Source organism: Phoenix dactylifera, chromosome 5 (genome assembly GCF_051530095.1).
Source record: "Phoenix dactylifera cultivar Ajwa chromosome 5, Ajwa_hap1_PhDact_Kaust_v1.1, whole genome shotgun sequence".
Classification (NCBI taxonomy): domain Eukaryota; kingdom Viridiplantae; phylum Streptophyta; class Magnoliopsida; order Arecales; family Arecaceae; genus Phoenix; species Phoenix dactylifera.
This window is the reverse complement of record NC_143194.1, coordinates 32,063,514-32,088,761: the sequence shown is the minus strand read 5'-3', so window position 1 is coordinate 32,088,761 and position 25,248 is coordinate 32,063,514. Positions and strand designations below refer to the sequence as shown.

The window sequence follows — 25,248 nt, the reverse complement described above, 5'->3', positions numbered from 1 at the left end:
TTCGGCTACTTGTCCGACCGAAGGAGAGTCGTCCGCGGCTGCTACCGTTCTTCGTAGCGGCAACTTACGGCTGGGGGGGGGGGGGGGGGGGGGGGGGGGGCTTCTACCGTGCTTTGAAGAGGGTTTAGTTTAGACCCATCAAAATTGGAGCGCCACAGCTGTCTCCGAGGAGTATCCTATGCCAAAAGTTCCCCAATGCTGATGTGGAATCGTCCTTGGTGCGTGCCAATCGCCTGATTCACCTTCACCCTCGCACAAGGAAGTGTTTAACACGAGCCAGATCGGACAGCGTGGAACTGTCCTGCCTCCCACGTGCGGGAACATCATAATTTTCCAAAGTGCTATTTATTTTTTATTAACCAGACCAATCCTGACCGTTTTAATTTTATTTTTTTTACACAACGATTGCTCGCACTATTCTAAAATGAGTGCAACCAATAAAGTTGACGAAAAAGAGAAGGGTGAGAGGGCAGCGGTGAATAACGAAAAAGTGATCCAATTTGCAGTTCTATTCTTCTCCCAATATACACGAGCTGACCTTTTTATCTGGATGTATGGTGTTTTAAATTATTAGATATGATAATATTTTAAGAAATGAAAAATGTGATTGGATGTAGCATTGTTTTTTTTTCTTTTATCGTGATCATTACATTAACAAGATTTTTTGAGAAATATCTTAATTCACGCAGCAACAATTCTTTCTTAAAATATCAATCAACCTTTTTCAGATCATTGACTGGTACCTATTAAATTAGCGAAGGTGAGATTAGAGTTTTCTTGCTATTATAATTATCGAAGAATTATTCCCTTGCCCTCAATCATGAATCTTGGATTTGCACTAAAGATGCCAATCCTTTGTTGCTCCTTATTGGCAGTGAGCCGACACTGAACCGTTGAAGCAGGAGCTCCACCCAGCTGTATTGATTCCTTTTAGGTGTGATCCATGAATATAACGAAATTATTTTTCTCGTCTAATATGTCACTTCATCAATTCTTTTCCCATGTGAAAAATGTCAGAGAAGTGCTGATAAAGTTTGGAACTTTTCTCGTCGCAATAGCACTCGGTCGCAGGTAGCCGCGACGCATCTACCGCGCCCGAAAACAAATTTCTGTGCGGTCTCTCGTGCTCGCCACGGTCTATACTTTCTAAAAACTTGCATCTCCCGCCAAAATTCAAAATCCGGCCGACGGGCTGCCGCCAGCCGCGCTATAATATGCCTTCCAAACGGTTTCTCTGTCTCGATTCGCGATGGATTCGTTGGATCTCTCCCGAATCCAACGCGTCGTCCTCCTCATCGACCTCCACCCCCTCCTCCGCCACCAAAACCCTAATTCGTATCTCTCCCCCGTTCTCTCCGCCGCCCGAAAGATCCTCTCTTTCACCCCTCTCTCATCCTCTCTCTTCGCCTACAAGTTCTTCTTTTCTTCCCTCTCCCCCGTTCTCTCCACCTCCAAGGTCCACCACCTCCTCGGCAAGTCCCCCACCTTCCTCTCCTTCAACCACCCTCCTCACACCCTCGAATCCCTCTCCCAAACCCTAAATTCCCTCGGAGCCGTCTCTGGTCTCGGCCACCCCACCGGCCTCAGCTCCCCCAGTGCGTCCCTGCTCGCCAGGTCACTGCTCCAGCTCGAGCATGACTATGGATGGGAGGCCTACTCTCAGAACCCTAAAGGTACGCCGGAATTGGTAACCGTTCGCTCAAATCTAGTCGTTTTGTTCTCTCCGGTCTCCCAAAGTTTGAATTTTTTATCAGAATTTATCGACTTAGAAGTGGGCGTTGATGAAAACTCATCAATGTCATCGGATGCGTTCTTGCATAGATTCTTTAAATTTTTTGGTTTGGTGAAGGAGAGGTTAGTATCTAAAGATATCCATATTAGTTGGATCGATGTTGATTTCGAGCCACGATGCACAGAAGAAAATTTGGGGTCGGGGTTCCTTGAAAAGGGAATTAGGGATTTGGGGTGGGGATTTAGTTCGACGGATGCAATAGTCCTGGGTTCTGCTCTTGTTCCTTTTGGGCTGATATTCCCATACATTGGGTGCGCCATGGAGTTTGCTCCTGCCAGTAATGCCAAGAAAGGTCGCGTGGAATTGGTTTTGGGGATTTCGGATGTAAGTGGGAAGCCTTTGGAGTGCAAAGTTTGTGACCTTGAAGTTCTTGATCTGAAGCTGCTCGGTGAAAGATCGGATATCAGGGATCTTTTCTCAAATAATTCAGGCAAAAGTTTTAAAAAAATTCGCATGGCGCAGGTATGGAAGAAAGGTGAGGGTGAAAAACTGATGCTCAACCCATCTGCCCTAGTATTAGTCCATAGGATTTCAGGGGACTGTAAGAAAGAAAGAAAAGGTCACTCTAGAAGAGAATTCTTTGCAGACAGGGTTCTTGAATTGCTTTGTACAGAAAAAGGTGAGCTTGCAGAGGGCAAGCCAACTTGGCAGCTCCTTCTAGCTTTTCTATATATCCAAAACTATGGGGCATCAGTATTTATATCTGATAGTGATGGTACCTCTCTCAAAGGCATCCTAATGCCCTTGACGATTAATTATGCATTGCTCAGTGTTGTAGAAAAAAATTCTTTGGGTTTGTGCCAGTCAGCTATCAGTACTAGTAATGGCTCATCTGAAATACTAGACAGATCTGCACCTTCTGCATCTAAAGATAAGGATGATAGAAGAAGAAGACGTAAAATGCAAGCAGATCTCTTTCAGAATGCCACGCTGACTTCCTTTCGTGAAGTAGTGTTTAGTCATGATGATGGCAATGCTTCAGGAGCAGATTTGGAAGAATTATACTTTGGTGGGGAATGTAGCATGTCCAAGAAGTTGCGGTTTCTGAGATGTTGGATGAGGCAGATAAAGAAAACAAGTAATTGTTCGAATATCATATTAAATGAACTAAAAGAATATCCAGATGTAAAAGAAGAAACAGAGGAAAGAGTTGTGGATTTGCAAGAGGAACCTAGACCACACATTTTCTCTTCCTTTACAGATGATTCATATCTTAGTGGGTCCGCAAATGAGGAGGCTTCACCATTTTCTTGCATGGAAGATATGGAAGCTTTTCTTGGGAGTATTCCTCAGAAAATTGAGGAAGGTTTATGTTCAGGAGATGCAGATTTGGGGTTCTTGGCTGAACGTATAGTTGCTTTGTCCATTCATGCTCTGTATATGAAGTTTGGAAGGAATGCAATAAACGAATCTTCATCAAAGGAAGCAGAGGATGCTTCTGACTTAAAGATTGTTGCTGAAATTTCTCATCTTCTTTTGAGGAAGCCCAAAGATTTAATATTTAAGTGCAAAGAAGTCAATCCTGTGTCTCTTTCATCAGATATAAACACTGCCGTTTATAGCACAGAGAATAAACTTGGAGAGTATCCTTATTGATATAATTTTCCTACATTAGTTGGCATGATATATGGTAGGATTGCAAATTTTTAAATTTTCAGACTTAGCATCCATGTATTCCTTAATGCACATTAGGCATGAATTGCAGATCCTCTTTAGAATGGAGATGCTTCGTTCGAAAATTGGAGCCAGTATCGAAGAGAAACAGAAGATGATCAAGGAGATTTGCTCACTTTTGCAGTTCATTGATATTAATCTTCAAAGTGATACATTTCACAGTAAGAGTATTGTTGAGTTTGCAGAGAGGACCATAAAAGCCAGGTACATTATGATTTTGCAAACATTTATTTGAGATCAATAATATCTATCTTATTTTATTAGGAGTATATAAAAAAATAACTTCCTCTTGGCCCATCAAATTGGTCATTGTTGGGTATTGCTTGTTTATATGACGTTTAGATGTATACATGGCAGCTAAGTCATGCTGTTTTTTTGAGTCACCATTGCATTGCTTTTGTTTAATGCTAGATTTGTGACTAATAGTAACTCTAGATCATTGGTAGTATGGATAAACAAAAATTAGATGAGCTTATTGGAGTGCAGAATTTGAGGCTAGTTGCATGTGTTGCTAAGCTTACTGGCATGCATGGAAAACTGTATATTGTTTTTCCTTGACCAAATCATTATTTTATATGGAACATCTAGAATATAGTAAGAATATGGGGTCCTAATTAAAGTAATGATTTTTGTAATGGAATTTTTATCAATTTCATAGGAGGATTGGGATTTGTAGATCAAATGTTAAAGATCAGGAGATGTTGGCCTTCACATTGATAATTTGAAGAAAGAAAGCACTTCCTATTAAAAGAAAGAATCATATCATGTGCTTCATTAAAGTAGTAGTGCTCTAGTTGATGTGTCATATGAAATCTGGTGCTTGTGCTTAGCTAAAAAATAAGAATGTTTAGCAGCAAATATCTTCAAGTAGAGGTTACTAAGTTACGAAGTAGTACGTGGAGTGAGTATAGTAAACCTCTTAATGACATATCCAAATGAGTCAGAGTTGCTAGTCTCTTACGCATATGGTAGGCTCCTTATGAGGGAACTTTTTGAGTTTTTAATAGCCTTTAATATCATGATCTTGACCGGATTGCTAGGATGCTCAAGTTCTTTTGTTGCACATGGTGTGGCCAAGCTGCTTTTAATGGGAATCTAATCCAAGGTTTACTTGATGAGAAAATTCTTGGTTTTTAACGTGCACCACTCATTTTTTTCTCCAAAAAAAATACACTAAGTTGGGGTAATGTGCACAACTATCCATTTATGCTTGTAGATTCTTTAATGTGTGCCTTTATCTTTAGCTTTTCCTTTTCATTTTTTTGTTTGGGTTGGGAGAGGAATTGAGGACCTATTTGGATATTCCTATAGGATTGGGCCAAAAATTCTATAGGAATTCAGCCTGTTGGCCCATCTAGCTTAAAATTTATAAGATCGTGTCCAAATCCAGTCCAGATCCTAATCTTTGGGTTGCAGAAAGAAAGAAAAGAACTATGGAGGTCTTTTTTTTCCGCTTTCCATAGGATTTGGGCTAGATGGAATTTTGTTGGTATGGGGCCATGTTTAAATAGATGGAATAATCCATGGGATTTTTAGCCCAATTTTGTAGGAATAGTCAAACAGGTCCTAAATATCAAGAGCCTTTCAACTGCCCATTTTGGAATACAATTTTCAGTCAAATATTCAGTCACATGTGAAGGCTAACCTAGGTTCTGAAGCATTTCTCCTGCCTAGGCAGTAATGTGGTTGAATTTAAACTACGTCACCATGGTTTGATTTTGGCATAGAGGCAATGCATGTCTAATGTAATTATGTACATTCTGCTTTGAAGTGGTGGGCTTCCCACCTATAAGTAGCAGCATGGTGTCTCACACTCTCACTCCTAGGGCAGTGGATTATAATTTCACTTCAAACTAACATTTCCACCCTTGAGATGGAAATTTGAGACTTGAGGATCAAGGCGAGAAAAATTATGTTTCACCTATATGGTGATGATTTTTTTAATTATTGTAATAGAAATAGTCATTTCCTTTGTTATCATGATGGACATTGAAATTATACATAGCAAGCATGTTATACATAGTTGTCCTAAGTCTCAATTCTTGATGTCCTTCTAGAACCTTATCAGATGGTTTGGAATTTTGGAATGAATGTCCCATGTTAATGTCAGATGAGTTCTCACTAACAAAAATTGTGGTTTAGCATGGATCAACTGTACTCAAGTAAAAGCTTATACAATTCATACACTATGGGAGTGTGCACTTTGTTTCTAGGAAACTGATGACTAAATTATATGCCTAATAAAGTTAGGCCATGATAAATATTCCATGGACCTAAGGTGTCCTGTACCTAGATTGTGTCTATCTACTGGTATACTAATCTTTCTATATTTAATCACAATTTTTTCCCTCTTTCTTCATTATTTTTGTAAGTTTGTTCTCATTCTAAATGTATTAACTTGCACTTGCCTCTTGCTTCTTAGCCTGTTCTTCGCACAACTTTTTTTTGTCAAATCTTAGATGCTACCTCAATATTTTCACAATGAGAAAGGAATGAAAGTAGTGATAACAACTTAAGAGTAACTTTTACAGATAAATAGCTTGCTAAGTTATATGTTGAAAGTTTCATGTTATGTGTTCTTATTTTCTGAAATGGAACCTGCATCTCCAATTCTTCTCTTTCCTGAATAAATTTAGAAATTTGAACTCCGAAGTGGTTTCTGGAATTCATTTTTGCTGCAATATGGAGACAGCAACAAATATAATCTAGCTAAGTGAGATATGATTCTAAAGAAAAGTAAGAGTCTGGGAGGTTGGAAACTTTCCAGTCAGGTAAATGAGTGGAGATCTGGCAATGAGCTGAATAGCTTACGAAGAAGATTTCTAATTTTTCAGGTATGGATCCAAAACTAAGAAAGCAAGCGTTCAGGTAGTTAAAGGTGTTCTAACACTTGTAGTGAAACAATAACCCAAAATGGAGACCAAATAATAGCAAGCATGGGAACAGAGTCGTTTCTGAGGATTTTTGGATAGAAGTTACCATCCTTTGCCACTGCTATGTGTTAAATAAAACATATAAAAGATACGCTTGACTAGGATCAACCATAAAATAATATCCATATCCATAGTTTGCTAATGCAGAAAGAGAGCAAGCTGGCAAATCTCAAGCTTAGGCTTCTGATCAAACCAAAGGTTATTTTGACTCAAAACTGAGGCCCATATTTAGCTGAGATTTGAGCTGTAAGCAAGCTACTCTTGCATTGCTTGCTTATTTGACAGCCATGGCAAAAAAAACAAAAACCAAGGAACTGTGAATTATTTAAGGACCTAAAATGTTTGAGCACTGGCCAAGTTGGAAATTGCATTTGGCAAGAATAATTTATGAGGAATCGGAGGTCATGTGAGACATGAAAACATATTTACCTCAATGGATTTCAAAGAGGGGTGGATGCCAATAAGGTCCAAGAAGTCTTGGAGGCTATAAGCATACTTTTTGCTGACTATGACATGTCATAATCAGCCTGCATATTGGCTAATACTTCATCTGACAGTTCTATAAAAAGTTCCAAACTGGGAAATGGAGGTATGGTAATCAGATACCAGTGAGGCACCTGCTTGAAACGCATGGAGACTAGGCAATTCACCAATAAACTACTCTGAAGGGTTTCTTTTAGTCTTATTTCTCCGGGTGGCTTCTGAAAGTGTTTGAAGTCTTTTTCCTCGTTTTGGGGAATGATGTCTTCTGGCATCTTGTGGTTGTGGAATGTGGACAACAAAGTGGCGATACGTGCAGCTGATTCCAGCAGTAATTAATGTTGCTAACGAATCAATATTTATTATTTCAATATCTTATGTCTTTTCCTGTCACATATGATTAAAGTTGCTGTGCCATCTTCATATCTTAACATTTAAGATACTGATATGAATTCTTTATCTGTGGACAAAAGTTCAATCGCCTGTAATCGAATTCTGTATGCAGATCATTGCATGTTCTTGTTTCCTTCTATTTAGTAATGGTTTAATCCATTATTTTGCCATCCATTTTTAACCTTATATACTTCACAATTTTAAAGTAGTATCGCATAAAACGATATATGCAAACATTTTGAAAGAACCTTCTAGTCAGCTGCTATGTAATCATGTCATGGCCCTAGCGTAGCTAACATATTGAAAGCATTGACCTGATAAGTTAATGGCTCAGGCTCTTTAAACATCCATGAAGTTGGATTCATTTATCACGTGTTTTGAAAAGATCAACAATCTACATGAAGCCTTTCCACATCGTTTGCCTTTCCAATAAATGGCAATGGTTGACAGATGCATGTTATTAGCACTATCCTTGATTGTCATTGAGCATAGCACACAAGGATGTAGCTTATGAATTTGAAATACAACGAAGTTTGATTAGATGGTTGAAGATGCATGCTCCTATGGTGGGAGATTAACTGAAGTGGTCAACTGGCCAACCTTTTCAGGTATGCTCATTGTTTAGGAGATGTCATCCATAAAATTTACAAGCAGATGGAGTTTGACTTATTTGATGAGGATGAAGTGGAAGCCTCTGATACCTTACCCAACAGCAATAGTGATGAAATAAGGAGGTATGAAGATAACAATGACAGAATACCTGGGATAGCAACTGGATTAGTAGTTGGAGCTCCCAGCTACAAGCATCAGCAGGAAAAGGGTGTCAAGAGCCAGCTAAAAATAATGGAAAATGTGCAGGAGAGACAGCTAATGAAAGCTCTGGAGAGAAGGAATAGGGATCGAAAGATCTCATCATTCACTAGCTGGATGCCAGATTTGCAGAGAGTGTGGGCGCTCAAGCAGCCAAGGGCAAAGATACCAACCCATGATTACCTGCGCAAGCCATCAAAACGAAGGAAACAGCGGGTGGCTGCGAATGATATGGTTTGCGAGACTCCAATGACCGGGAAAAAATATTCAGATGTGCAAGAGGATGATACAGGCTCTGGGATTAACTCATGCAGATCACTTTCCAAAGCTTTGTTTCATCATGAAGGCGATTCTGATTCCAGTATTTTCTCATGACGGCCTGTTGTTTCTCGCATTGTACTATGAAGGTTGCAAGCACACAGCTTGCATCATAAGCCGGTGCCTTTGTCCCTGATCCATGAAATGTTTTGTATTATTAAGTTTATAGCGACATTATAAATTTTAATGCATACATACAAATTCTACTATCCTCGTTACCAGATTATGCCAGTCGCAGTAAGTGTTCATCTGTTCTTTTTAACACAGGCAAGCTGCGGTACCTGTGTTGTCAAAGCTAATTTTAATTCCACAGGCCTCTTATAGTCCCATTTTTTACCAGATTATATCTACCAGGTTTTAAAGATACATGAGATGTGTAAGATAAATTAAAGCAAAGATGCGAACCAGCTATCGTAGCTATGGCCTATACAGTATAAAGTTTCTGGATTGTAAATTTTCAATGCCCGTGGATGAGTGCTTCTTTCCTTCTCTCACAGATGCCATGCAATTATGTTATCACCAGAAAAAGATGTTTCCTTTTGACATATCTAAGATGTGTAAATTAAATTATAAACTGACTGGAAGTATACCAACTAGTTTTTGTAACCATACTATGTTATTGCTGGAAACCTTTTAATACGAAAACGCCTGCTAAATGTAAAGTTTGATCGTGATAAATAGACAGATGAATGGTTCATTCCTTGATGTGTCCTTCCTTTATTCTTGCAAAATATTCTGCAACATATTCCATCACCGAAAAAAAACCCCTTCTTTTTCATCATAAAACAAGATTCCCTTTTTACTGTGAAAAATAAATCATGGCAAGTAACCAATTTTGTTCCAGCAGAAATCCCACTAACATAGCAACGCACTAAAGCATCCAACTTTCCGCTGTAGTCCATTTTGATTAACAGCTGTAGCGAAAATGTCGGAATATATGAATTTAGAAAAGCGATAAGCATGATAAGTAAGGTTGCAGCGGTCATCAAATGGAATCAAGGCATGCAAGATATGATTTTTAGCAGTTTAATAAGGGGTTCTCATCCTAATTTGACACATCATGCCATTTTCATCAGAATGAAAGGCCGCATACATTCCTAGCACCCCACCACTAAGAAAAACCATTTACATCCCGCAGTCCGTAGATGTTAAATGATTTATTTGTTACCTGCAAGTAGTAACAGATGATGAAGTAATCCAATAACCTGAACATTAAAATACTTGGATATGAAGATGGCAATGGAAGAACTTTTGGGAGTTCGATGATTTCCTCCCAGATGGGAGCTTGTTTATCACTATTAACAGCAAGACAAACCTTGCACTTCAAATTTGTCAAGAAAACAAAAGCGGCTGACATACGCCTACCAACCTTACTTTGTAAGGTTTAATACAAGTGCCTATGCAAGCAAGACACACCCAATAGCATCTGTGAGATGTACAAAGCCAATGGCACATTCATGAGACTGATCTTTGTACAGATGCAGATCCATAGTTCATCTCAGGTGGCGATGGCTGCTTGATGGTCAACTCAGCCCTCAAGTGAAGAATGCCATTGATGAACAAAAGGCTATCGTCGGCCATGAATGATGTCCATGGGATGGCGAACAAATTCCTGTACCCAACCGCCTTCCCACCTGTGAACGTGTAGTATCCCTTGTACTTGCTTGCAAACTCTCCCGATGGCCTGGTCCTTGCAGCAAACTCATAATCTACTGTGAAGCTGATGGAACCCTTCTCTTGCATCCCCAAGAAAAGCCCAAAGCAGTGGAATGAGCTCTGCTGATCCAAGTTGCAGTGAGCGGAGAGGAAGAAGCCCTGCCCACCAAGGTGGAACGCCTGAGAGTAAACCCGACCTGAAGGGAACAGTTTGGCACACTCCTCCCGCTTCAGGTCCAGATAGACGATGCACTGTGGGTAGGGCCTATCCAACTCCACAACTTTCAGAGGACGGTACTTGTATGCCCGCTCAACAAACTGCCGACAGGTCGACTCATCCGTGGGAAGGGCACGCTGCCGGCGAACGGCATCCACCTTGAAGAAGAGTGCCTCAGTGACAACCTTGGAAGCAAGCTCATGGTCCAGGTCATTGCATGTAAGAACCTTCCTAAGCTTCCTGCAAGTCATATGAGGGAAACGGACAAGACAGATAAGGCGGGACCCTAAGATCTCACGTCGTTCCTCCAACTTTGGGTACTGAGCACGTGCCCATTTGATCACGAAGTCATAGACTGCATCCTCTGATGCCACCTGGAGGTCATTGCTGGACAGGACAGCTTCAATGCCAGCGAGAGGAAGATCCATCACTTCATCCTGAAACCTGCCAGAAGAATAGCTGCTAAAGTTCAAATGGACAATGTGATACAAAGTTTACACATAAAATTTAACAGCAGAAGTTAACTCACTTAGTTATATCCCTATATTTATTGGCAAGGAACTCCTTGGCTGCATCAGTCAATGGCTGGACAGCAGAGGCCATTGATACACTAGAAGGGAGCTCCAGATATACAAGTGCAGATTCCGTAGTCATTGGCAAGCTTCTAAGCACCTGACTGCAGTACCTCATGCAAGAGGCAACCTCAAACTTGTCAGCAGCCATCAGCACATCCAGCAGGTGGGTAGGTGAGGTGGTTGACAACTTTCCAGTATACATAAAACTTAGGAGCTCCATAAGAGCAGCTTCCTCTGTTCCAAAAAGAAAATAATTCAGCCACGCGATACACACCAAAAAGCATGTAGATATAGGATAATAAGTCAAGCCTCAGTAGTTGTATAGTGGTTTCTAGTGTCCTCTTGAGCTTGACATCAATATCGGAAAATGTAAACTAATGATAAAAAAATAAAGAAACATTTTTATGCCAGTCAACATCGTGCTATCTCAACTTTCCTGGACTAGTGACAATTCAAAGAGCTGCTAACATAAAATATGATGTAGTCAGCTGTGGGGTGATGTGAACATTCTTCACAAAAACCTAATTTAATAAAGATTCAAGTTTATGATAATAAATCAAACAGTTATATTTTTTCCTGTTAGATGATGCAACATTGAGGTGCAGATTGATAATTTTGTGAGCAACTGCAAAAGATCAGGCTCGTAACAAGTGCCATTTTGGAAGGAAAAAAACCTTAGCAACTCTTTGAAATTACCTGATGCATTGATTCTTAAGGTAGCATGCCGTTGGTCAGATTCTCTCATGCCATTTGAAAAAAGCTAAGAGCAAAAAATGTGTAAGAACACGGTTTAGTCATTACAGTCAAGAAAAGAGGAGAGAATAGAAAAGTACAGGAGGTGAGGTGCGGCTGTTTCTGACCTTGTAAAAGAATGGGCTTTTTGCAGCCAGTATTGCAGAACTGATGTAAATAGATTTAACACTCATAACATGAGAACATTCCATGCTCCAAGTTGAATCATTACTTTGTGAATCATCACCTACAAAGATGTACAGTTTCCAATTACAAATGCAAATAAAAACTACAGAACTATAGCCAACTAATAAAGATCTGTATCAAATATGGCAAGAAAAATGATGTTACCGATCCGAAATGTTTTTAATTGGTGTTGAAAACAATATGAAGTCAAATCATCTATTGACTTTTCTGTTGAACTACCTAGGTTCTAATCTACCACTGTCAAATTCTACTACTCTAAACTCTTTGGCTTGGACAACCAACTTCACACTTTCACTTTCACACATTATAATTGTAGATAAATACTCCCATAAATTATAAATACAGCACCCTTGGCTCAGTTCTTGCTCTATAATGAACAGAAAGAAGGGAGTTATGTAAGTGCCAGCTTGGTCCATCATGTAAGGATCTTTGAATATATTTCATGATCTTAATCATTAACAACCAAATTGAATCCCACTAATTCTTTTGATCTCACTCATCTCCTCATGACGCGTGGAGACATTTCATGTGCACATAAACCAAGGGCCCCTAGCATTACTGTTTCATGAAGTATGCACCAAATGTTTCTTATCGTATCCTATTACAACTTTCGATTATAAAGATTATTTTAAATAATAAAATAAATTTATAGTCAAGGAGCAGATTTTTATTGTATATCTGATGGATGGATATGATCCCACTATTTACAAAATATTTGGGATCAGTTTCTTTTTTTCTTGCCAGTACATTTCATTATTACCAACAAGAATTATATAAGCTATAGAACACAGCAGGCTAATTCATAGGGGAGGAATAATTAATTGATGACACCGATCCTATTCTCCTCAAAAGAAAAGGAGAAAAGAAAAAAGACAGTGAACCCATCAGCTAAACAAAAATTTCTTCTAGTAACAAAAAAAAAAGAAAATCAATTTGAAATTCTATGCCAACCCATTATTTTTTGGGAGAACCATTTCTTTCTGTTAAATAAACTCTACCAACAAGAGAAGAACAAGAAAACCCCCAACTCTTGTTTCTAGAATGGCAAGTACCAAGAGAGAGCTCCATATCTACCTAGAAGTCGATCAACCTTTAAAAACATTGAATTGCATGAAGGAAGAAAACTCCAAAGAATTTTTATGTTACCCAACTAAGACATTAATAATCATACCCCCAAAAAATAATAGAACTTCACATAAGACAGCAAGCAATCGACCGTTGGTACCATAATAGACATAAGATAGCAAGCAATCAATGGCCGGTATCAGAAAAGACATTGGAAGAGCAACTGAAAATGCAAAACACCAATCTAAGTTATCAGAATAAGGTAATACCAAAAGCTTCTGTCCATATCTTTTGACAGATAATTAGCTCAACATACGCTGGAAAATCAACTTAATCTTAGAAATTAAATCTTAAAAAAAATGAAATTGTATCTACCATCTTGACCAACATTTGGTGGTGATTCTTCAATCATTGCTACCACTTCCTCATCATCGTTTTCATAAGCCACACAATCCTCTGTGTCGGGCTGGTCACAGCTCAAAATATGCTCTGGCAGACACTTTGCAGACTCTGTGGCTAAAGATTAAGAAAAAAAGAAACATATTTATTAGATATAACCAATTAACAATTCAACATATGAAAGGATAATCTTACTCAAATCATATTAATTGACAAATACTTCTCTAAAATCCTTCAAATAACAAATGAAGAAATTTTTTCTTGTGAAAAAAAGCTGCAAAGCAGAGCAGCATTAGATCTAACGATAATTTGGTAAGACTGGATTTGTCCTACAGCAGCCACAATACAGTGCATTGAAACAAGCAGAACTCCAGGACATTTCCTAAAAAGGCACATATCACTTCAATCAATATCAATACACTTCATTGCAGAACATATGCATGTTGTAAATACTATAAATTATTTTTCAGAGAAGAATGAATATATCCTCTATACTATAATTGTCGTGTTTAACGGGAAAGCTAGAACCACCCCTAAAATATTATCGTCACACAACTCCAATAAACTTGAAGTTGTATCACATTTAATCTTTAAAGAAGTGATATCATCAATTTTTTTCCCACAAAAGCAAAAAAAATCAGAGGACAGATGATGATAATGTTAAAGTATTCCCATTTACAGTAATCAACATTTTTCAAATACTACTTCGATGGACCTACAGTTATAGGCTTTTATTTTTTATACTGGAAGATTGAATATTACATAACAGTAATAACAATATAATATAAGCAGAACTGGTACTGACAAGCATGCTGGCCGGTGACCAAAACAGTATGGTACTAGCCTGTACCATACCAAACTACAGCATACCGGAACCACGAGAGGCAGAGGGAGAGGACCGGAGAGGAAAGAGAGGGAGGTAGAGGGAGAGGGAGGGGGGAGACGTAGGAGGAGAGGGTGGGAGTGGGGGAGAGAGAGGGGACTCACCTAGCTGAGTTTCATGATAAGGGAGAGAGGCTAGAAAGAGGCCAAATTTGTAATCAGTGTCATTGCCCATCACGGTCTTCTTGTTGTTGAAGTCGTTGTCCAAGGAGGATTGAATCTCGAATTGAGAGGATCGAGGCCATCATCTAGTCCTAAGTGCCCTAGAAGCACTAGAGTTCTGCCAGAATGAGTGACTAGGGCCTGACTCGGGAGGATCGAGGCAAGAATACAGAGGATCCGATGGAAGGACAGGGGGGGAGATCATATTTGGGGAAGAGTATAGTGGGAGATTGGAAAGGGAGGGAAGGGGGAGACAGAGGGGGCTGGAGAAGAAGGACAGAGGGGGGAGGCGGGGTTGAAGCGTCTGCAGGGGGACTTGAACCATGCTGGTAACTAACCGGTCTGATTTGGTACATCTCGAACCGGCCTGTTCGGCATGGTTAGCTAAACCCTAATACTTATGTTATAATTTGGATATAGACAAGCATGCACTTATATCAACCAATGCCTAACAATGTTAACATTTATAACATGTAAATATGAACACGAGCAATAAACCGTGTTCCATCAGTCAGAGTTGGTAGCTTTCCCAAGACAAATTGTCTTTATTAAATGGTGTCTTCTTACACTAACTCAAATCATTTTGGTCACTGCACCTCTTCACTAGGACAGTCACCGTCCTACATTAACAATCCTACATCTCAAAAACAATTTCTCCTTGATCCTCCATCAACATCACGCATACTCTTCAGAAAATGTACCTCATATCTTATCGACCTAGTTGAGATCCACCTGAACATTCTGATGTCTACTAGACTTTCGTTATGCTTATAAGATCTTTGCACTGCCCAACATTATTATCCATATGGCAAAGGTTATCATATATTTATCGACGACATTCCATAATAAGAATACAATGGTCACATTATAATAAAAACTTTCTCTAGGACAACATAAAATATGACACACTTCTTTCTCAACTTTAAAATCACCATTTGGGGTTGTTAGAATCTATTGTTTCAAATAGCATGCGAAAATAACCTTACATGAACCAGACAATACCAATGGCATTAGTAACCAAGTGCCTCGTAGAATGAGAGCCATCAAATGTTCATGAGCAACTCGCATTCAGCTTGAGTAAACTTATTGTTAGAATGTGCACATACGATATAAATATATTTTTATTATTAATACAAAATATTTTGTATTTTTAATAAATTTTATATGATATATGTTACAAATATAATTTATCTCATACCTTACTTACAAGGTCATTAAGGATATTTTATTTCTCAGCCATTAGATCTAAAAATAAAGCTGACTTTTAAAAAGCATCCATAAATCATTCCCATTCTTTCCACTTCCCACCTCTACCCACCTTGAACCCAACCACCAAAATCATCTCTCCCTCTCTCTCTTCCCCCTTCCTCCCTCACCCCTCTTTCTTCCTCCCTCCCTCCCTCCCTCCCTCCCTACCCCTCTGCATCCCTCCAAACTAACACGCATACCAAAAGAAAACAAAGAAAAAAAGTTCTAGTGTGACCATCTCTGCAGCCACTGCTGCCCAAGCCAACTTTCCCGCTCTAATCATAACCCCCTCCATGACATTGCTATTGAAAGCAAGCAAGTCAGCCGAGATTAAGCTATCTCGAAATGTAAATCACCTGAGCTTGAGCTCAGCATAACCATCTTGTAAAGAGCTTGTGTGAAGCACTAGCGGATCCTAGCTTGGTTGAGATTAGCTTGTTTACACCTTCTAGTCAGAACATAAATGATGTTGCTGCTTTTAAATTGCTCTCAGAAAGCAACAGACCTTTGAAAATTCAGATTCCTCTGCACACTGTGATGACACAGTTTTGTTTTTTGATGGAAATGATTATGAAAAATAAATGGCTTATTTGGAAGATTGATGGATGAACATATAACCAAATTTTGCAACGCAAAGGTTAAAAGAGTGTACAATAGTGATTTTTTAAAAGCCTTAAAACCAGTGAGTACTGAATGGATCTGAATCGGATGGTTCGACCCATACCAAACCATACCGATGCCGTTCAAGACGGTTTATCCGCTTGGGTCGGTTCTTATGTAAAATACCTCCCTCCACCCGTTCAATACTTTGATGGTTTGAGAGTCTTCGAGGCCCTCTCTCATTCGGCCGCTCCCTAGATGCTGCTAGATGCCACTCGTTCCCTTCTCTTCAACATTGGCCATCAACGGTAAGTCTCCTCCCTCTCTCTCTCTCCGCTAGGGTTAGGTTATAATCCCTCACCTCCCTGAGAGCTTTAAGAGCCTTCGAGGGCCCTTGGTGAGAGCACTCTCTCCGCCTACTCAAGGTAAGCTCCCCACTCCCTCCCCTCTCTTCTTCCCTCTCCTTCTTCCTCACCCTCCCTCTTTCTCTTCCTCTCCTTCTCCCTCTCCCTATTTCGGTATGCCCTGGAACAGCATGGTACGGATCCATACTGTACCGAACTGGTTGCCAACTAGTACAAGCCTTGGTACTGGTACAAGCCAGATGATGCTATTTAAGTCCATGTCATACACAAAGTAGATTCAAATATCTATACACTGAGTATTGATCAATTTTTCATTAAGAATAACCCTTGAATGGATGATAGATATCACAGACTACTCCATTTACCTATAAAATAGAATAAACAACATTTTGATAGGAAAATCTTTGACATAGCATGAATGTAATAATATGATGGCACATCTTCTAACTCATAATAATGTGTTTCTTTGAGTTCATGAAATTTCTATCTCAAGTTCTTAACAATTATTCTAATATACATATGTTGCATCTTCATTTGTCTTATAAGACTATCCCATGATCAAAGAAAAACTATATTATTCATATGATTTTACAAAATTATATCAAATGGAAATTTGCTGAAAACAAATCTTAGACTAATATTGGATAATGTGCAAAATCAAGAAATCATGTAAATCTGACATCTAAGCAGAACCATAACACTTATTGGTAACTATTGTCAAACATATGAATGAACTATAATTTTGTTGTGAACAATAAACAGCTGCCTCAAAAATAATGTTATAAAGGTCAGCCCAATTTATGATTTGTGGCCATATATCATGTTTTAAAAGGCTGTAGTATCTGAGCAACTAGGGGACCACACAACATTCAGGCAAAAGGTAGAGAACTATGTAAACTTTGGATTTAAAAACAAATGAATTGAAGTTCATATGCACATAAAATTAACTAGGAAGTTGGTGAAAAGAAATTAAAGGAAACAAAATGGAAGTTAAATGAACTTTCCACTTCACTGTGGACATATGTCACACAACACGATATGATGTAGAATACATTTTTTCCCTACAAATTATACAATAACATAAATTGATCATCCAATAAAACATGCAAAATTATCCAAATGACTTAATATAACAGGCAATCTTGAAACCAATCGAAAGTTCAAAAAAAAAAAAACAACTAATTAGTAGGGTCAAGTTTAACCTACAAAACACCCCTCTAAGTTGTAACAGAGAGTTGTGGCCATATATCATGTTTTAAAAAGCTGTAGTATCTGAGAAACTAGGGGACCACACAGCATTTAGGCAAAAGGCAGACAACTATGTGAACTTTGGATTTAAAAACAAATGAATTGAAGTTCATATGCACATAAAATTAACTAGGAAGTTGGGGAAAAGAAATTAAAGGAATGGTAGTTAAATGAACTTTCCACTTCACTGTGGACATATGTCATACAACACAATATAATGTAGAACTACAATCTTTCCCTACAAATTATACAATAACATAAATTGATCATCCAAAAAAACATGCAAAATTATCCAAATGACTTAATATAACAGGCAATCTTAAAACCAATAGAAAGTTCAAAAAAAAAAAAAAACTAATTAGTAGGGTCAAGTTTAACCTACAAAACACCTCTCTAAGTTGTAACAGAGAGGCGTTTTGCAGGTTAAACTTGACCCAGCAAGCCTAGGCAGGCTGACTCAGGCAGTTTGCTAGGAAGCCAGCCCACGTATGAGGGCCACCCAAGCAGAGCTGATGAGAGCCCACGTATGGTTCCAAAGGCAGTTCAGATGCATCCAGGGGAATTTTACCTAATGAGGGAATTTCAGCATTGTCCAACATATAGGAGAATTTTAGGGAACCATAGATAATTACTAACTGGACATTAAGGTAGACAATGACTGCATATTATAACCAATAACCACAACCAGTAAGAAAAAGTAATGCATGTTTTGGACCTGATGTACAAATGCTTGTTGCAAAGTGCAGAATTTTGAAGGCACTGTATTGGTAAGTCCCACTCTCGATGACTGTTAGGGCTCGTTTGGTTCGCGAGAAGCATTTTTCCTCCTAAGAATATGATTCCTGGAAAACAAATTCCTAAGAAGAGGATGCCTAGGAAAGTACTTTTGGCATGTTTGGTTGACTATAGGAAAGTGACAAATTTCCAAAGTGCTTATGTTTGGTTGGCCATTCACTTTCCTGGAAAAGTTATGTATAATTCCTATTATGCCCTTAATAAAAATTAGGTCTTTAATGCTTCTTTAATGTTGAAGGGCTTTTTTAGGAAAAAGTAAAAATAGAGTGATTCCCGCCTCATTGGAAAGTAACTTTCTCATGAAATGTGGGAATCATATTCCAATGGGAATACAACTTTTCCGTCTCTCTCCTTTGAAAACTCCAACCAAACAAGAGGCATCTCATTACTTTTCTGTTGACCACACTTTCCCCCCTTCTTTTTCCGCGAACCAAACGAGCCCTTAAGGATTTATCTCAATCAAGGAATGCTACGAGGCCTTTGTGTTCATCCCAAATGGCAACACCCTTTTGAAGTATATCATACAATCCCAATGAACTTGCAAGTAGTTTAAAATAACACCTAACATAAACAAACACAAGCTCTCGCCTTAACAACATTGATGGCAAAATCAAAAGTTTACAATAACCTATCATCACATATCTTTGTTAATTAAATAAGTCGTGATATGACAAGAAAGATAATCAAGAAGACTTCTTGGATCCCTAGATACTCTCAGAAATTTGATATGGACAGAAACCCAAAAGCATCAACGCTCCTGATTAGGAAAGAATATATGGTGAGATTAGTTACAGAAACATATTTATGGTCAAGCACACTCCAAGATCTCACTCCAGCTCACTACTATTCAGCACGCGATGCATGTGAGCAAAAACTTTGGACGTTTAGATTCATATAGTATTAATGATAACTTGGTGTCCAATTTTTTCCTTTCATCTCGCAATACTATATTTAGATTTCAAAAATCTCATTTCCTTATAAAGCTAGATCTCTATTTGATGATTCCTGTTTTTTTTTTCAGCTCTATGACCCTTAAGAGTTCTATTTTCTGAGTTATAGAGGTACTTTTCCTCTTTGGGACTCTACACATTTCCTTTAATTTTTGTTTAATTTTCCTAAGACTATCCTATATGAGCACTAAGCCTAAGTCGAGACCCACGTGTTCACGTAGAAGGATTTTAAAGAAAAAAAATATCGGAACATTGAAAATGATAAAACAGGTATTAGTTAGTAGAATTTTAAGGTTTAAGCAAGATTAGCAATTTCAGTCCAGGTAACATACCATATTAACACTCAGTATGCAATTGCATACAATTCGATACCAGTTCAGCATATTTTGGCTTTTTTAATTTTTTATATTTAATTTGAGGATTATTTTAAGGTTTATGGATGTCTAGAAGTAATGTAATTATTTCTAAAGTACCTTAAGTACCGATTATTGTTCAAAGTATCCAATTAAGATTTTATGACCATTCAAAGTACTATATTCTCTTAAACTACATGATCAACTAGCTAATATATATATCAAGAAAATCATTAAGTTTTAAAATTCCCAAGCTTTTCATTAGATATTGTCTCAAAAGACTCATACATCACTGGTCCACGATGACTCCTTCAAAATAAATGAAAATATAAAATTAGAATTAGTAAGACTTGGTTTATTTGTCAACAAGGACTTCAATCATTTTCAATAACAATTCCATTAATCCTCTAAGAACTATAATGGAATTAGCAAAATAATATCATTATGTGAAAGCACAAAATTCAAATAAGCTAGAGTTTTTAATATAACAATCTGTCAAAAAAAAAACAAATGGTGAGACATTTGCAGTAATTTGGAACATTCTAGTCCAGCAGTTTTGTATTTAATGATACATCTTTTGATGCTCAAAGTGGTAATCTATTCTTGTAGATCAATCTGGGCACACAGTGCATTTAGATCATTATGATTTATGATTGTCTTAAGTCTTCAAATAATGGCTAGTAAAATAATGTATGCAGGGAAAGAAGAATAAAAGGAAAAAAGGTAGGAATGAAGAATGGAAATAAGGAAGACGAAAAAGGAAAGAAAGGAATGAAGGGAGGAAGAAAAGAAGGAAAAAGGGAAAGAGGAACCAAACGATTTCACTTGGTTCAGGCTGGTACACCCCAAACTGAATCCCCGAACTGACCCGATATGGCGTCAATTCAGGCTGGTACACCCCGAACGGGGTGGTTCGGTTCAGTTAGGCATATCTTAGGCCTACTTGAAGTTGCCACGAGCCAGATCCTTTCCCTAAGCCCATGCCCACTATCAATCTAGCTTTCTTCAACCATAGTTAGAACTAGAAATATGAAATCTATATGTGTTCTAACTTCTAAGACTCATTAAGGAAACTCTTACACCCCGAGACTCGAGGAATATGCAGCTAACTTTTTAATATTTGCACAGTTGTACAGTCTACAAGATCAGACACAATTTAACAATATCAGATCTATTTCTTTCGGTCTCATATAAATTGTAAGTGAACACAAATTGGAATATTTGATGCATTTTTCCTATCTGGTCAAATTATGAGCAAAATCACTCCAAAGAGGAACCTTTTATGTTTCATGGTTTATTAGAAAGTTGTCTGACAATATTCTCTATCCACAGAAAGCAGCCAAAAACTGATGAAACCAGAGTTTTATAAGTGTTCTATGACTCTTTGAAAAGGAAAAGCACTAAGTAGTGTAATTAAAACTTGAGCTGCATTCTGCTAAAAGTATTTTATATACATATACATACACACAAATATGTATGTGCATACATATATCTATACATATACATTCAAGTGGATCTACACTCAAATCTGGTCAAGTCTAAATCGGACGATGAAAGTAAACCTGTAACCCAAGCATTATGTGGTCAAAAATGGGAAATTTAAATAAAATGAATCATTTTTTTTCTGAAAAGTAAATTTTTGCCTTCATCTTAGCCCAAGTCTACATCTTCTCATTTCCCATGCTGAACTTAATATTGTTGTAAAGCAACGCTGAAAAATAGGTTGACCTCATAATGACAAAACTTAGATTTTTAGATTTTGCAACTACAACCCCCGTACCATTCACCACTTTTCCTAGTTATTTGCCAATCATGATGCTCCAGAAAATCTTTTTAGTTCAAAAATACTCATTATTTGTAACATGAAGCGACTCTCTTAGAGGTTCCAATATGTCAGGCATAAAGAAACTCGTGAACCCAAGTCTCCAAAAATCTTAAAGGAAAATCGTGGGGGTTTTATTCAAGAATTCAATTCAACATGCATTAGGAGACCAAAAAGCAATCATAAACATCATGTAATCCTATTTAACATCAAATCAGGCAAAGATGAAGAAAAGGAGGCAAAAAAAGGTAATCCTGTGTCACGTCCCAGATCCGGAGCATGACATTGCCGTGCTACCGAGGGATACAACTCACAATAACACGAAGCCAAACATTACATCTTAAATTTCGAATCCATCTCAAATATATAGAATAAATAGGAATTCAATTTCATTATCTATTAAATACAACCAACACTGGTTCAGAGCATCTAAATCAAAACATAAATACCAAACCCATAATCCTCAATAATCAAAAAATCATTAACTATAAATTCATAGTCAAGTTAAAATACTAAAATTTTTCTACAAAATCGCCAAGCTTGCTAGTACGAACTCCAAGCCTAGACTATCCTTTGTTCCTATCGATCCTATTCATCTGGAGAGACAAAAAATAAAAATAGAGATATATGAGCGACATAGCTCAGTAAGTAAATTTTACTTTATCTTACCGGATCAAGCATAAGTTTTTTCATGTAAATGCATTATTTAAGAAAAATAATGGATATTCTAAAATAAGCATTTCATAATATAGTGTATCAAGTCATAAAGTAAATCATGGATGAACAAATCATCCATTTTTCATAAACATAGTTTCGTTTATATTGCAAAAAATTCGTAAACTATTTTTCATGCCATTTAATCGTATCATGGATCAAAACATTGCTCACATATATTTGTATTGTGGTCACTATAACTCGTGACAGGGCTATCTTCGTAGTTGACAAGATATCATAGTTCGTATTCGTTACCAACTTTAACCCGTTGGCAAAGAGCCGTTTTCGTTGAATGCTAGCTCCAGGGTGTCGATTGGCCCCTATTGTTGGAGCGGTCATAGCAATCTGAGAGCTTTTAGAAAATTTATATCTTTTTTTTAAAAAATATATACATAAATACATGAAAAATACTAAATGACATGATCATATTCATATTTTATAATAAAATTATATTCATCAAAACATCCATGAAATTATTTTTTCTAATAAAGCATGATTTTCATAATACATATGCCGATCCATAATTTTAAGAAAAGCATGATATTTTCACAAGCAAGTTTTATGCACGAAAAACATGATTATTTGAAATATAATAAGAAGTGTAAGATCTAATTACTTATTTTGTCTTAGACTGTTAGACTTCACTAGGTGACTCCACAAGACCTATTTCAAATATTAACGACGAAACTAATTTTCAATTAATAACTTTAAATAAATAATTCAAAAAAATTTGACCGAGTTTCGTATGGGTCCGGTCTAGATTATTCGCTCAATGAATTGGACTCAATCAGGGCTAAGATCAATCAACATGATTCATCGATGGAGGTTTCAGGAACATTCAATAGGATCGGGGTGATCGGTCCAGGAGGTGGCCCGGGCACCAAGGCAGTTCAAAGCCTCTTTTCAGAGTCAACTCGGATTCGTAGATCAAATTGACAGAACCCGATTCGGGATTCCATAGACTTTCTAGCGATAGAAAGTAGAGAGAGTATAGAGAGGAGAAAGAAAGAGAGAGAAAATAGAGAATAGGGAAGAATCCTTCTTTCTGTCTCTCTTCTTCCTTCCCTCTCACCGGCCACAAGTGGTAGCCGCGATGGCCCAGCTCAATGGCGGTCTCAGGGGGCCGCAACCCTAGCCAAATCCGGCGGTCGGCGATGACTAAATATGGCCAAAATAGGGATGCTCTGTTTCAGATGAAGCTCCAGCAATTGCTGACTCAAATCAAAGAAAACAAAGGCCCAAAACTCTAAAGAAGGAGAAGATGAAGAACTCATACCTCAGTCCGGTGAGGCTTCCCGACGACAACAGGGCACGGTGGTCTTGGGTCTGGCCTCTTCGGGTTAGCCCACAAGCCCAAGGGCTGGGCTGGGCCTGGCCACTCCGGCCCGGCCCACGAGCCCTAAAAATCAGGGTTATTACACTCTGAGTATAGTTTCCCCTTCATCCTATCTCAAGTCTACATTTTTCTTGTTTCCCAAACCTAATCCTGCCATCAAGTGACATTAAAAAGGAATTGATTTCATTGTGAGAACCTAAAATCCCAGATTTTGTAACTCCAAGCCCGTAACCTTTCACCACTTCTTTTTGTCATTAACATATTCCTTTTAACAGATCATGATGTTTCAGGAAATCCGCTGTAGTCCGTAACTACTCATTATTCACTAACAAGAAACTACTCATTACTCATAATATGTTAATCCTCAGAATTTCCGGCCTGATAGGAAAAAGATACCTCGAATAGGCTGACAAATGCCCATATCCTCTTGCAAAAATCAGAAAGGAAAAAAAAACTAGAGAGAGAAAGGCTAGGGTTTTGTTCAAGAATTCAAGCCAGCATGTTTTAAAAAGAAAATGGAACCGTAAATCCAATTCCAATTTAGCCACAAATCCAAGATAACAGGGAAGAAAAAGATGAAAAATTCAATTGCAAACAAGACAAGCAATAAAAAGAAAAAGAAAAGAAAAGAAGCTTTTTGGCAATAAAACAGGAAAGGGCTCAATAAACGAGGAATCGGGGGGTCGGAAGCTAGGCGGTTACCTTTGTCCTTCTTGATCTCGTCCCTCTTGCGCTTGGCGTGCCGCGCCCACTCCCGGAAGGCGGCGGCGGCGCCCACTCCGTCGGAGTTGCTCCCCGGCGGCTCCGCCATGATCTCGATCCGCAGCATGCGGTCGGAGAAGTTGCTGGAGTTGAAGGCGAACTCGAAGTTCTGGTCGCTTCCGCTCGCCCCGAAGAAGTCGGAATCCATCACTGCTCGGTGGTCGAAGAGATCCCCGCCGCCCATTCCCCTCTTCCCCCAGAAGGACAGAGAGAGCGCGCCTCAACGCTGACGCCCGATTGCTTAACCTTTAACCCTTAGAAAATTCTTTTCCGAAAAAAGAGAGCGGAGGGAAAGGAAGCACCGGGCCCCTGGGCGCGGCGGAGACAAATGCCGGAGGTAGTTCGGAAGGAGGCGGGCGCTTCGGACACAAACATGAGACAGTTTCTTGGTTTGCAGAACTTTATTTCGGATAAAGGCTCGAGTGGTCAAGGTCCATGGATGGAACCCGGAGGACATGCACTAGATCGTTCTAGAAGATTTGTTTTGTCCGCACCCTTACGGTTCCACGGGTAATGACTTCGTTTATTTGGAAGGAGAGAGAACGTCTGATGGATGGCTGTGATCATGTCGATCACCAGTTTGAAGAAGACAACCGGCAAGGACCGTTCTTTTTGTTTACTTCTTGATTAAGTAGTTCCGCGTCTCTCTCTCACTCGCATGGTACCAGTCCACAAGAGGGCGGGCGAGCCAAGTGGAATCCGGGGGAAGGAGAAAGAAGAAGGTGGGCTGGGGTTTGGGAGAGGCCGGTCGAGCCCTCTG

General features: G+C 38.5%; 2 protein-coding genes across 3 annotated transcripts; one reads left to right on the top strand and one right to left on the bottom strand.

The window, feature by feature from the left end:
- Positions 1-1,015: 1,015 nt before the first annotated feature.
- Positions 1,016-8,616, top strand: LOC103710921 (LIM domain protein). The gene is made up of 3 exons (XM_017843747.3): positions 1,016-3,375; positions 3,485-3,670; positions 7,881-8,616. The coding sequence occupies exons 1-3, from the start codon at positions 1,250-1,252 to the stop codon at positions 8,455-8,457; spliced, it is 2,889 nt and encodes a 962-aa protein (XP_017699236.2). The 5' UTR covers positions 1,016-1,249; the 3' UTR covers positions 8,458-8,616.
- Positions 8,617-9,628: 1,012 nt separating this feature from the next.
- LOC103710861 (BTB/POZ domain-containing protein POB1-like) lies at positions 9,629-24,988 on the bottom strand. Of its 2 annotated transcripts, none has more exons than XM_008796770.5 (6): positions 24,429-24,988; positions 13,228-13,368; positions 11,709-11,827; positions 11,545-11,608; positions 10,803-11,082; positions 9,629-10,717 (listed from the first exon to the last, which is right to left on the bottom strand). In XM_008796770.5, the coding sequence occupies exons 1-6, from the start codon at positions 24,670-24,672 to the stop codon at positions 9,856-9,858; spliced, it is 1,710 nt and encodes a 569-aa protein (XP_008794992.2). In that variant the 5' UTR covers positions 24,673-24,988; the 3' UTR covers positions 9,629-9,855. The 2 variants fall into 2 exon arrangements, with proteins under 2 accessions (XP_008794992.2, XP_088578539.1); XM_088722413.1 differs by having other exon boundaries at positions 13,228-13,362; positions 24,429-24,823.
- Positions 24,989-25,248: the final 260 nt, after the last annotated feature.